The sequence below is a fragment of the Haliaeetus albicilla genome, chromosome 20 (genome assembly GCF_947461875.1).
Source record: "Haliaeetus albicilla chromosome 20, bHalAlb1.1, whole genome shotgun sequence".
In the NCBI taxonomy this organism is placed as follows: domain Eukaryota; kingdom Metazoa; phylum Chordata; class Aves; order Accipitriformes; family Accipitridae; genus Haliaeetus; species Haliaeetus albicilla.
This window is the reverse complement of record NC_091502.1, coordinates 6,461,008-6,473,565: the sequence shown is the minus strand read 5'-3', so window position 1 is coordinate 6,473,565 and position 12,558 is coordinate 6,461,008. Positions and strand designations below refer to the sequence as shown.

At 44.0% G+C, this 12,558-nt stretch overlaps 2 protein-coding genes across 3 annotated transcripts in view; one reads left to right on the top strand and one right to left on the bottom strand.

The window, feature by feature from the left end:
- MTMR6 (myotubularin related protein 6) overlaps nucleotides 1-1,703 on the bottom strand; it is a 28,691-nt gene extending 26,988 nt beyond the window's left edge. Inside the window, exon 1 of the mRNA XM_069808132.1 lies at nucleotides 1,583-1,703. Within this exon, the coding sequence (XP_069664233.1) occupies nucleotides 1,583-1,606 (24 nt within the window). The 5' untranslated portion in view covers nucleotides 1,607-1,703. The remainder of the gene's footprint in view (nucleotides 1-1,582) is intronic.
- A 2,250-nt stretch (nucleotides 1,704-3,953) lies between these two features.
- NUP58 (nucleoporin 58) overlaps nucleotides 3,954-12,558 on the top strand; it is a 37,485-nt gene continuing 28,880 nt past the window's right edge. Inside the window, exons 1-5 of one of the 2 annotated variants that reach the window (XM_069808131.1) lie at nucleotides 3,954-4,285; nucleotides 8,056-8,195; nucleotides 9,483-9,518; nucleotides 10,986-11,138; nucleotides 12,179-12,313. In XM_069808131.1, coding sequence (XP_069664232.1) covers nucleotides 4,170-4,285; nucleotides 8,056-8,195; nucleotides 9,483-9,518; nucleotides 10,986-11,138; nucleotides 12,179-12,313 — 580 coding nt within the window. In that variant the 5' untranslated portion in view covers nucleotides 3,954-4,169. Of the gene's footprint in view, nucleotides 4,286-8,055; nucleotides 8,196-9,479; nucleotides 9,519-10,985; nucleotides 11,139-12,178; nucleotides 12,314-12,558 lie in introns of both variants that reach the window. The other variant, XM_069808130.1, reaches the window with a different exon arrangement.

The window sequence follows — 12,558 nt, the reverse complement described above, 5'->3', positions numbered from 1 at the left end:
GTAGTAAGTCTTGTATCTTACAAGTTGTGTTCAGAGCTTGTTTCTCTCTTCCATTATATTGCTACATGAAGTATTTTTTCCCCAGCAGGGGCCCAAAACCACACAGAAACACACTCACTTGCTGATGCAGACAAGTCAGTGACCTGCAGCCTCTCTAGTCTCAATTTCACATTTGAAACTGAAACGGCTACTCAGATCATCAAGAGACTTTGGTTTTAGTCTAGTTTTTATTTTGAAATTAGTTATTGACTGTAACAATACAATATTAAGTTCCCAAACAAGGATTTTGAGGTTTATAAGTAAATAGGCTGATAAAGAAACCTCATCTCCAATCTGTCAGCTTAGTGCAAGATTATTTCATCCAGTAAAGTAAAGCATCACTAACAGTAGCTTCATCACAGACCTCCCTCCTGTTTCATATGTACAGATACAAATGTATATGAAAAATAAAACTAGGTATACATGTTTTATATAAAATTTATATAAGCTATTACTAAAAAAAAAGCACCTATTACCTTTACATAATTATTGGTTATAAACGTACTATTTGGAGCTGAAATATGACCACTCCTTTTCTCCACACATCTATAAATCTAGTTTAAAGTCAGACTGCCAGGTTCGGCAACTAATCGCTTGACAGTTTCCAGGACCCAACAGAGAGGGCAGTCTTCTCAGAAGCCCTTGCAGTCAGGGTTGATGAGCAAGATAAGAAAAATACTGTCAGAAATTTAATTCTATAAGAGCTGTGACTTAAAAACTTACTCAAAAATTATTTACAAAAAAGACGACTTATGGGTTTTTTTCATCTTTATTATAGAGAAAGGACAACCTAACAAACTAAAAATAGAAAAAAAATCAGAAGAGTCTAAGGTGTCAACTGCAGCTTAGCTAATTTTTAGTAGCTTAACATATTGCACATATACCGATAGCTTGCGTTCCTAGCAACACACACTAGAGTCTTTAAAAGGAAGAAAAAAAGAAAAAACAACTCAATACTTGTTTTCACAACCGATTTGCCCCCAAAGCTAGAAAAAACCACAAGGAACCGCATCCCGATTACAAAAAACAACTGCAGCCCCCTCCCAGCTGCTTTCCTCTGTTCCCCACCCCACAGGCCCCGTTACCTCACGAGAATTTTTAGCTTTTCCCCTTGTTAACGAGACGGTACGTTCCGGCTGGGCCCCACCGGGGCAGCACGCACCGAGCTCCCCGCGGGAGCTTTCACCCCTTCCAGCCCCCTCAGCTCGGAGGGGACCCCGGGAGCGGCGGGGCCGGGGGGAGGGACGCACCCGGGCCGGGCTGCCCCCACCGGAGCCCAGGGACACCCCGAACACCACGGACCGGCTCAGAGCCCCTCCCGGGAAAGCAGCAGCTACAAAACAGAAGGAGAAGAACAACAACGCCCTCGCCCGCAGCTGACAGCGGCGGGGCAGGGACTCGCCGGGCCGAGCAGGCCGCCCGCCCGCCCGCCCCGCAGATACCGGCGCGGCACCGGCAACGCCACCACTCCCCTGCCGACCGTCTCCCCCGCCGAGGCGACGCACCACCCGGCGGAGGGAGGCCGAAACCGAGGCGGAGGTACCTTGGTGGTGCGGATATGCTCCATAGCGGCGCTCCCTCAGCTGCGGCCGCCGCCCGCTGTGATACTACTGGGCCGGGGCGGCCGTCACCTAGAAACGCTTCCGGGGCGGGGCGGGGCGGGGCGGCCGCTGGGGCGGGGCAAAGCCGGAGGTGGCTGCCTGCAGCGCCCCCTGGCGGCAGGCGGAGGACAGGACGTCTCCGCCGAGCTGCGAGCAACGCGCATGCGCGGTCCGGGGCGGGGATGCTTGAGGGGCGACGGCGTGAAGTGGCGGGCGGAGGAGGGCGCGGGTCTGTCTGTGTCCCGCAGGGCCCCAGGGGTTCTCTGTGAGATTCGGGGGAGAGGAAGGGGCTGTGGGTGCTGTGCTGGGGGCCGCGGAGCTCAGTGGTGGCCGTGAAGCCTCGCCTGGCAGGCAGGCCTGAGGAGAGAGAGGTTCTGGGCGCCGCGGCGGGGTGACAGTAGGTGTGTGGAAAAGAAGAACCGTTCCCTGGTTACCCAGGCCTCTGTTCGTGGTGTGGAGAGTTTTGGTCTTTTAGAGTCTCAAGAATGTGGAAATTCCTGGAAGATGGTCTTTTTTGTTGTAGTATCACAGAATCACAGAGGGGTTGAGGTGGGAAGAAACTTCTGGAGGTATCTAGTCCAAACCCCCCCGCTTGAGCAGGGCCATCCAGAGCCAGTTGCCCAGGGCCATGTCCAGGAAGCTTTTGAATATTGCCAAGGATGGAGACTCCACCACCTTTCTGGACAACCTGTTAAGTGCTCGGTCACCCTCACAGGGAAAAAGTGCTTTCTGGTGTTCACACGGAGCCTCCTGTGTACAAGAACAAATTCACAAGCTGCACAGTGCAGTTGACTCATCCATGTCATAGTTGTGTGGGTGCTAGTGCATGAGATCTTGCATGTGCTGCACAGTAGTTGAAAGACACGATAAAACTTAGCCTAAAGGTTGCAGAATGGGCTAGCAAGAAACAGTCTTGCTGTTTTCATTATCTAAATTAGAAACAAATCAGTAGGACAGTTTTTATACAAAATTAACCTCTTTTACTAGCACAGAGACTTCACGATCTTGAAGTTTTTGAGCGGTGACATATATAGACTGTCACAAGTTATTAAAATCATACTAGGAAAGCATCACTCTTTCCTTGACAGGTCCCCTTTTCCTGTTATGCCAATATATCTTGTCACTTCATGGCCTATCAGATCAGAAGAGCTTGTTGACAAATGACTCTATGGAAGTCACTCTATACATGCCATCTAACATTTCACAGTTTGGGGCTTTGATTTTTTTAAGATGTTCAAAGATAGGCATGTGCATGCAATATATAAGTAAACATGGACTAAGCATCACAAATTACATTTAACTATATGCCTGAAGCTCTGCCTTGTGTAAAGGACAACTACCCAGTCACCCATAAATAATCTCAAAAATCTTTTCGGTAAATAATATCCATTGGCCACCCACAGTCTTCAGCAGTCACAGCACTGAGCAGCAGAACGTAGAGGTTTTTGCATTGTTTGGGGTGCTTTGAGAAACTCTGGAGGTAATCATATAAAACCTTTTGTAGGAGTGATTCATCTAGACTATCAGGTATATTTAAAAGTATAGTAATGCCTTTTCCCGAGCAAACGTGGCGTGTGGGATACTCTGAAAAGCTCCCCTGCATTTCAACAGTGGCTTCTTACAGTTCCCCGGTTTTATACGAGAGACGTGTCGTGATCCAGCGACCAGACGGAGCAGGGCTGGAACCATTCACGCAGCTTCACGCCGCGCCCTGTGGCGTACGTGTGCGTGAAGTAGAGCCTGGTAGGGAAAACACGAGGGGTAATTTGTGCAGTAAATGCGGGCAGTAATTAGTAATTGAGTTCGCGAGATTCAGGTGCTGTAGTTTGTGCGACAGTGTTAAAAAACGATGGGTCCTTGGAGAGGCAGGGGAGAACCTCGTGCTGGCTGCGAGCCCAGGCTCAACCTGAAATTAAGCGGGTTTTGGGGTTTTCACGGAATTCGAGTAGGATTTTGAGCCGGTTTCCTGCTTCCAGGCCGGTCACCTGGAGGTAACCTTTGAGGTATCGACAGCCGAGGGCAGCCCCAGCAGCCGGGGCAACGGCTGCCGAACCCGGTTTCGGGACCAGCGGGGCAGGGATCACAAAAGCCCTTCAGAAATCGGTTGCCGGTTTCAACACGGGCGAGGCGCGGACCTTGGGGGAGGCTGCCTCCCGCCGGCTGTCTTGCCGGGAAAGCATCTCCCTGATCTTCGCCTCTTAGGCCCGGAGCCCGGCTCCGGGGGCCGCTGCCGCCCCGCGCGTTGCTGTCGCTTTAAGGGCCGGCGGGCGGCGCGGCACCGCCGTCGTCCCGTGGTGCGTTGCGGCGGGCGCGCGTAGGGAGCGTGGCCGGTGCCCGCGCGCTCGCTGCTGCTGCTGCCGCCGCTGCCGGGTTCGAAGTTGGCGCCAGCAGCCATGAGGCTCTGAGGGGGCCGCAGCCGCCCACTCCTCGGGAGGCCGCTCGTTCCCGCCGCCCTCCCCGGTTCCCGCCGCTGAGGGCCCGCTGCCGCCTCCTTGGCCCCGCTCTCCGGTCGTTCCCGTCGCCGCCGCCATGTCTGCGGGCTTCTCCTTCGGCGCGGGGACCCTGGGCTCCGCGGCGGCCGCCGCCGCCGGGGCGGGTGGAGGAGGCGGAGGCGGGGGCTTTTCCTTCGGAGCCGCTACTTCGAGGTAAGGCGGCGTCCCCTCACACCCCCCTCCCCGACCCCCGCTCGGCTCGGCCCTGCCCGCGGGCCCCCCGCCCCCAGACTCCCGCGGCCCGGCCCGGCCCGGCCCGCCACCGAGGCCGCCGTCGCTCCGCGGGCCTGGCCTGGGCCACGGCGGCCGCGGCGGGGCAGGCCCGGCCGGCACACGCGTGTCTGTGTGTGAGTGAGCGAGTGCCGGGGTCGGGTAGCGCGGAGGAAGCGCAGGCCCCGGGCTGCGTGTCTCGGCGGCTCCGCTGTTGCCCCCGGAGGGTCCCGGAGCTCCGGCACCCTCGGCTGGAAGGGCCCTCGGTGCGCGGGTGAACCGGCTTCACCGTGTCTGCCCCGGCGCGCAGGGGGCGGCGGTGTCCCCTACCTGCCTGGCGGCCGGGTCCCTAAATATGGACGTAGGGATCAACCTGTTCAGCAGCGGATAAGGGAGGTGCGCTTCTAGTTTTGCTTTATTTTGGTTTTGTCGGAGCGAAGTGTCTCCCTTCACGGTGGTCTCCAACGTTCTGAACGCAGAATGTGAATCGTAGCCGTATCTAGGTTTCAGCAGTCAGCCTGAGCTTGTGTGTGCGGCATGGAGCTCGTTGATGTCAAAGCCCAAACGTTTTATGTTCAAATGTGAAATTTCTTCCCCCCACCCCCCCCGAAATTGGGTGCAACCTTATCCTTTCTGAAACAGATAACTGCGTATTTGGTGTATATTGTCTTGGAGTAAAAGGAGAACTTTGCTGTGCTTTGACGTGCATGTGACATACAGCAGGCTCTGTACTAAAGGCATTATTAGTAATTAGGTTTCTCAGGATAGTAGGTAGATCTTTGTTGTTGCTGAGTTTTTTTTTTTTTCCTTTTTTCTTTCTTTGCACACAACTATACTAGCAGAGATTGTTTTTTCTGACCTGCTTGCTGTTATGCCTCCGTTTGAAGATTAGGGCTGGTGTAGTGCAGCTTTGTGTCAGAGTTTTTCCCTAATATGATCAGGCAAAACTGATCACTGCATTGTAAGCTAAATGGGAAGCATGAGCTACTCAAGGGAACTTCACCTGAAGTAGATATATTTGAAAATACTTGTCTGTCAGAATGGTCAGGAATTAGCAGTGTGAGGGGAAGGGAACAGAAATCTAGATCTGAAAGAGTATCTCTATATTAAATGGCAGTATTGCTTTTTGGAAGCCTATATGAAAGGGAACAAGTTTTTTGAGTGTCTTCTAATACTCTTAATTTTGTGGTCATGACAGATTGATGACATTCATGTGTTACCTGTACTTAGGCTTTTTGGCTTAGGTGGTTTTTGGGGGGGGGGTTGGGGGTTTGTTTTGGTTTTTTACCCCTACAGCAAAGCTTATATGGAGTTGGTAAAGCACTTAAGTTTCTTTTACTTCATGCCTGTTTAATGCAGGTTTCCTGTGATTAAAATGAGCAAGTTAAAATAATTGTTTATTCAAAAACATTCTTTTAAATGTACTGCCTGAAACAAGGGAAACTCTTGTCTTTTTGATCAGCACTTGTTAAAAATGGCCTATTGATCTTAAATGTTTTTGTGTTGGTTTTTTTTCCATTCTAGCTGGCTTTTTAATCTCTTAAAAATAATAAGTAAAAACTTAACAGGTGCTAATTAATAGCAGTATGGTACTCTGTGTTTTTATTCACGTATTTATGCTTACAAGCAGGACGAGCCTTCAGGGCTATTGGTCAAGGAGTATCACAGAGAAAGAGGCCTTTTTACTGCTGGATGATTGGAGAAAGAATCTTGAGCGTCCCTATGGGATGGTTTTCTTGAGAACATGTTTGAGACTATAAGAAGAAGCTGTTCTTCTGAGCTGGATCTAAGACAGTATTGTCAGCTGTTGGGAGAAAAGGGGCTTTATTGTGTAATCCAAGCACAAGTATTATTCATCATTGTGAGCAAAGATTATATTCTGGTGGCCCAAAGCCTATGTGATATGTCAGCCTACCTAATTCCTGCATTGCACCAATATCCATTCAGGCACTTAATGCTCTTTCTTTTTGTCAATCGATGTTCTCTATAGTATGCTTTAGCCAGGTGCGATGCTTTGTTCTAGTTCTAAAATTAGAGTTAAGACCTGACTTCAGTGACCTGAGCTCCTCTTCCTTCCATCTGTGGGGAGCAGATAGTCCTTCTGGCACATGCTTTCTCCTCTTGGTGGGAACACTGCCATTGCTTTATTTCTACACTTTGGTTTCTTTCTATAGTAAAAAACAAAATGTCACTTTGTTTTACTTGGGGTTTGGGGGCTTTTGTCCTATTGTGCTGAATTGCATATTTTGTACCTTACCTTTCTTCTACTGGAATGCTGAAACAAAAGATTTTGGAGAAGAGTCATCTTTGTACTGGGAAAAGATGAGAAACACAAACTCTTGACTAGTGAGAGAAGCACCATGTTGTATGTTTAAGTTTACAAGCAGTTAGGTCGTGGTGGTGTAGTTTGGTATGTTGAAATTTTGGGAGTAAAGAAAGCTGAAATGCTTTGGCTCCTGTGGAGTTGGACAATTAGTGGGCCTGTGTCCTTCTAAACTTCTTGGCCACTCTGCTTCCTGAATTACTTCTTTAAAAATAACTCACACCTAGATTTTTGAACTTGCAACCACGTTTTGCTGGGCTTGCCGCAATCAGTTTTGTAGATATTTTGTTAACTCTGAAGTCTAAATTGCATTTTGTTTCAGTGCTACTGTTGTGCTTATGCAAAATGTTGTTTAAGTTAGAGAAAACTTACCTAGTTTCTAAAAAGGCTCACAAATGGGAGCAGGAAGTTACTACAAATAAATATTCACCTGATCTTTTGTCAGTTTAAGAACAAAGTTTTTAAAATTGTAGACTCATCTGGCTGCTAGTACCTGTATTTTCATTGGTTAGAGATAATCATGATTATTGTATTTCCCCCATGTTTTGTACAGTAACTTAATGCTTTCTTTGTGAAATGCAAAGTTTGTTCTCTATTTACCATGAAACTTCTAAAATGTGTAGTTACCCAAAATAAACAAAAGGCTTAATTTTACTGGTGATGACTGACTGATCCCTGATTCTCTCCTTCCTTTCTCTTCCCCTTCATCTGTGAAAACAGCTGTGGAAGTTTATTTCTGTAACTTTCTGACAAGTATGCAGTCATAAAAGAAAATATGGTAGGCATGGGTCCTCTGTGGTTTGCACTTGTGGGGAAGGTTAGAAAATGAATTCATGCATCAGTGTGCTTTGGTGGTAAGACAGGGCAAAGTTGTGCTGTTGATGTGATTGGTTGTGCATCTCTGCTTATCACTTTAGATTGGAATAAAGTAACATTGGTTAAGGCTTCTGGTCAGAGTTATCTAACTGGGCTTGTAACCTGCTTTGAAAAGATGTTGCAAGTTTGTTGTCATCTTCCTGCTGCCTATAGCATTTATTCTCCCATTTCAGTATTCAGGGACAATAATTAGGCAGAACTAATGAGGTGTTCTGACAGAAAAAAGTTCAAATTTCCCACTGGTCTGGCAAGATGTATCAGCTCAGCAAGGAGTTAAACAAATGCTGGAGTTGGTGTCAGGGAAGCAGTGGGAGTTATGGAGCTGTAGAAGGAAAGACGGAGATGGGCTTCCTCTTTCTCTTTGGTGGTAGTGAGCTTGGACTTAGTCTTGTCCAGCTGCATTGTGTGTGGTTTGGGAAAACGAATGATGGCATGGGAAAGAAACAAATAAGGGGTGGTGGAGGATTTTTTTATTTTGAAAATAATTATTGCTAATAGTCTTATTTTGTAATAGCTCAACAGGAGGACTTAATTTTGGAACTCTGGGCTCTTCCACTGCTACAGCAACTACATCAGCTCCTTCAGTGGGCTTTGGGAGTGGACTTTTTGGATCAAAATCAACAACTGGCTTTACACTAGGAGGCACCAGTACAGGTAGAAAAAATGCTTGTACAGCAGAAATTTGAATCAACAGTGAAGAAATATATCATGTACACAAAATCTGGTTCATCATAACATGCTTACTTTTTTTTACAGTAGTTCTGTAGCTCGGAATATTACTTACCTAGTTTTGTAAAAAGGCTTCACTGAACAGTTTAAAAGTCATTCATTGAGAATTATGCAGTACCAATGCTGTAGAAACAAATGCAGTTACCAGAAAACTGTGCCTGGGCCTGTGTGTAAATTGTTCCATAATTTGAATGCTGATGTTTTCTAGAAATCTAACTCTTCATCTTGGATGCTCAAAATTATGATTTAAGATTGAGGTATATTTTGATCTGACAAATATTTAAAAACATTGTGAGATCATTGTTTGTAATGTGGTGTTTGTAATCCTGCAGTAGTAAACATTTCTGATTTTGTTGTTTGCATTTTTTTTAACATTAGCAATATGCGTGAAGAAATTTATTAATATTTTCTTAGGTCTCTAATTCAGCCTATGAACATATTCTTATAGGAATATTGGAGTGCAAAAGAATAAAACTTTCTGACTGGAGGTATTTTTTTTAGCCATCGGTGTACACTTGTATGAGTAGATGGTGAAGGTTCTAAGAACCAATCTACTAGAAATAAATTGAACAGCAGACTGAAAGCCTTTATTACTGTGTTTGGCTACATTGGGGTAATTTTCTTTTAGCTCTTAATGATTCTTTTGATCTTCTAATCAGATGTTTTTTAAAATATGAAATGGCATAGCACTGTGTTCAAAATAATCTCTTTAAGTTACCAGTGGGGCAGAAACCCTAAACGAAGACACAGGATTGTACAAAGAATTTGGACTCTATAATCCTCTTCATTATACTGTAAATCTGCTGGTTTATATGCTAATGTTATGTACTGCCACATGGCTAAAAAAAATACTTGATAGAATGACTAGTTTCCATATTTTTGTTTACCTTCATTTGTTTGAAATTTCAAACAATTTGCTGTACTGATGCGTTAATATCGGCCTCACTGCTAGCAGATTCTTATAAAGAAAAATGATGGGTTTTGATGTCAGTTATGCTTTGATTTGTGCTGTTGGTGCTTACAAATACTGTTTTCTATGTCAGTGTTGTTTTGCTTTCTACATACTACAGAAAAAGCTTGTATAATAGTCTACATGTTGTCTCAATGTTGCACTACTTCAGTGTTTTGTTTCATGTTTTTTACTATCATAACTGCTCTGTGGTCTTCAGTTACTATTCTTACTCTGTTTGTTTGTTTTCATTCTTAAAGCAGGAACAGCATCAACTATTGCTACAGGACTGACGCTAGGTAAGGACCTCATTTGGATTTTAATGTTACACAGGCAAAAAAAAATACAGATAGATTCTTGTAATGTAGTAAGTTAGTGGTCATATGTGAGCTTTTTCCCCCGTTACTAATTGCAGTCTGCTTTGCAGCCCAGATGTTAAGGCTGCAAACTAGAGTGGAGCCCTGCAGTTCTGGGCACTGTTACTTGTTGTTAAAGGATTATTCCGTTCCTGTACAACAGTGACAGTGGTCACAGTGAAAAGTTAGACTTTGTATTTATGTCTCCCTAATGAGTTTCATCCTTCGGCAGAGAGGAGGTGGAATACGTTACCAAAGAGTTCTTCATACGGAATTTCTTGTTCTAATGAACTTTGTGTGAACAGGTCTGTTTGGTAATTGCCTCTTTTAGAAGAATAAAGAGGGTTGAACAGGGAATGGACATTGGGAATGTTTTACTTTTGTTTCTCTGATGCATCTTTAGTTACTATTTTTTAGCTGTCATTACAAATACAGGAATATGTGGGTAGTTGTGGGGTTTGGTTTTTTTCTTTTTAAACACCAGCAACTGATATCTGAGGAGAAACATGAGCTTGATTATCACAAATGTTGGGGATGGGGGTGGTGCTACAAGATAGACTGCAGTCCAAGAACTTTGGAAGCCATACTGTGAATAGATAGGAAAAAATAGTGTTGGATAAAGAAGAAAATGAAATGGGCAGAAGGGAGGACCAGCAGCTAACCGAGAACAGATTGTGTGATGCATAATCACACGTGGCAGTCAGTACTATGCAGATGAACATTAGTTCTTTTCAATAGCTGAATGAAATTATGTCATCCAAAACAGACAGACAGCAGTTACTGAGAATACCAAGTATGTGTTTCTTATGTGTGCTGTTTTGGTTTGTGTACGTATATGCATATTCCTCCTTTACTTTGAAAGGTGGATTCTAGAACGTAAAATGTATTCTTACCATGAAAACAGCAGGAAGTGAAAGCTTTATTTGCTTTACTTTAAAAGTGTTCAAAAGGAAAGTTTGAAGGAGTAACATTTCAACATACTTGTTTACAAATTGAAAGGACATGGTGCATTCATTTTGGTATGCACATCCAATTGAGAATTTTTAGTCTATATTTTGGGCAGTATTGTTTATAGCTCCATTTGCCAATATTTGGTTCATCTATTAGATGCTCTTGTGGAAGCCTTTTTTTTTTTTACCGTTTTTTTGGATTACCACTAGATATAATTGCCAGTCCATGATTAAAGCCCATTGGATCACTAGGAATTCTGGAGTGAAAATGCCTGTGGAATTAATGTAATTGAAATTTATCAGAAGGTGCTATGGGGATATTTTACTTGATGCAAATGATCTTGCATGCCATGGTGCTCATGATGCTTAAATGGGAACAGTTCAGAAAATAAGGTGAATTGAACATTCGTTCTCAAACAGAATGTTCTAAGAGTGATAATTGTTTTTGGGTTTCTTTTAGGCACGCCTGCCACCACATCAGCAGCTACCACAGGCTTTAGTTTAGGTTTCAACAAACCTGCAGGTTCGGCCACGCCATTTGCTTTACCTGTTACTTCTACCTCAGCAGGTGGCCTATCATTATCATCTGCTCTTACATCAACTCCTGCAGCAGGTAGGAAAATGTTTAGGGGTTTTGTTTAGCTTTTTTTTTCTAAACAATAGAACTTTATGTAAAACAGTTCTACAGTCTATATTTTTCTAGTATTTACATAATTTTGTGTTAGTTCAATAAGAAGGTTCATTGGACTTCTAGTTCTAAATTTGGGTACTCTAATACAGATAGATCTATGGGCAGTATACCATGTGATATAGGCAGTGTATAATCTAAGTCATTGGAAGTGTAGTGAGAGCTGATTTGTCACGTAAAGTCATTATTTTTATTACTGTTAACCCCACTGAAGGTTGAAAGCTTCCTACTTGCGCAGCTGAAAGGTTTGGAAAATGTCTACCTTCTGTAGATGGCCTGAAATGGTTTAACTAATAGTGGAAACAAGGTCTTTTCCAGTGTAGTTCTCATACTGGTGCATTGCCATCATATTTAACTCAGCTAAACTGCACCATGCATGATGATAATTAACACTGGAGTTCATTTCTCTTAACCTTAGGAGTCTGTATTTGAGCTGAGCTCTCTGTGCCCTCTGTGCTCTGTCCCATTATGCCTATGGTCTTTCTCTACTCAATTCTTCCCTATCCTACCAAAAGCTGGGATGCTTACTTCTAGAAGGCGGCTCAAACTACCAAGGAAATGTTCTTGTATCATCTGTCTTGTATAAAATATTTTGATTTTTACCCTAAAGCATTAACATTTCAGCATTCTAATATATAAAGTCAGTAGCACTTGTTAGATCCTTTATGCTGTAAAATAAATTCTTTGCCAGGTTCTGGATTCTCTAGTGTTCTGGGGGACTCAAAAATTCTATATAGTTGCAGGTAAATATGGACTAATCAGGATTTGATACTGTAGAACAAAATAACATATAATTCAAAAGACTCTATGGCTTTGTTTGGAAAATCTGCAGGAAATAAAAACAACAATTGAGTTTATTATTCAGTTATGATAAAGATGCTGTTCAAACCTTTCAGTTATTTCAGATTGTCTATGGATGTGTTTGAGTGCAGTGCCTGCATGAAGCTGGTTTGCTTTCTCTGCAGGAACTACTGGCTTTACGTTAAATTTGGGTGGCACAACTGCACCAACTACAACTGCTTCCACAGGCCTTTCCTTAGGAGGAGCCTTAGCAGGTTTAGGAGGTTCACTCTTCCAGAATACAAGCACAGCAGCAACAGGTGAAAGTTATTTTAATTTTTTTCCTCCTGTCTCAAAACATTGAAATTTAGTGTGCGATTGTATAAATTCATAGTGTAAGATTTAGTTTATATAAAATCTTAACACTGTGAAAGTGTAATTTTTAACAGTGTTACAGTTAAGAACAGTGTTGCTATCCATGGGCAATAAAATGAAATCTGAAATCATTGGCTTTTTTCTCTTTCGCTTGTACTTAACACTTTTGTAAAATGAGAACGTAAGGAAA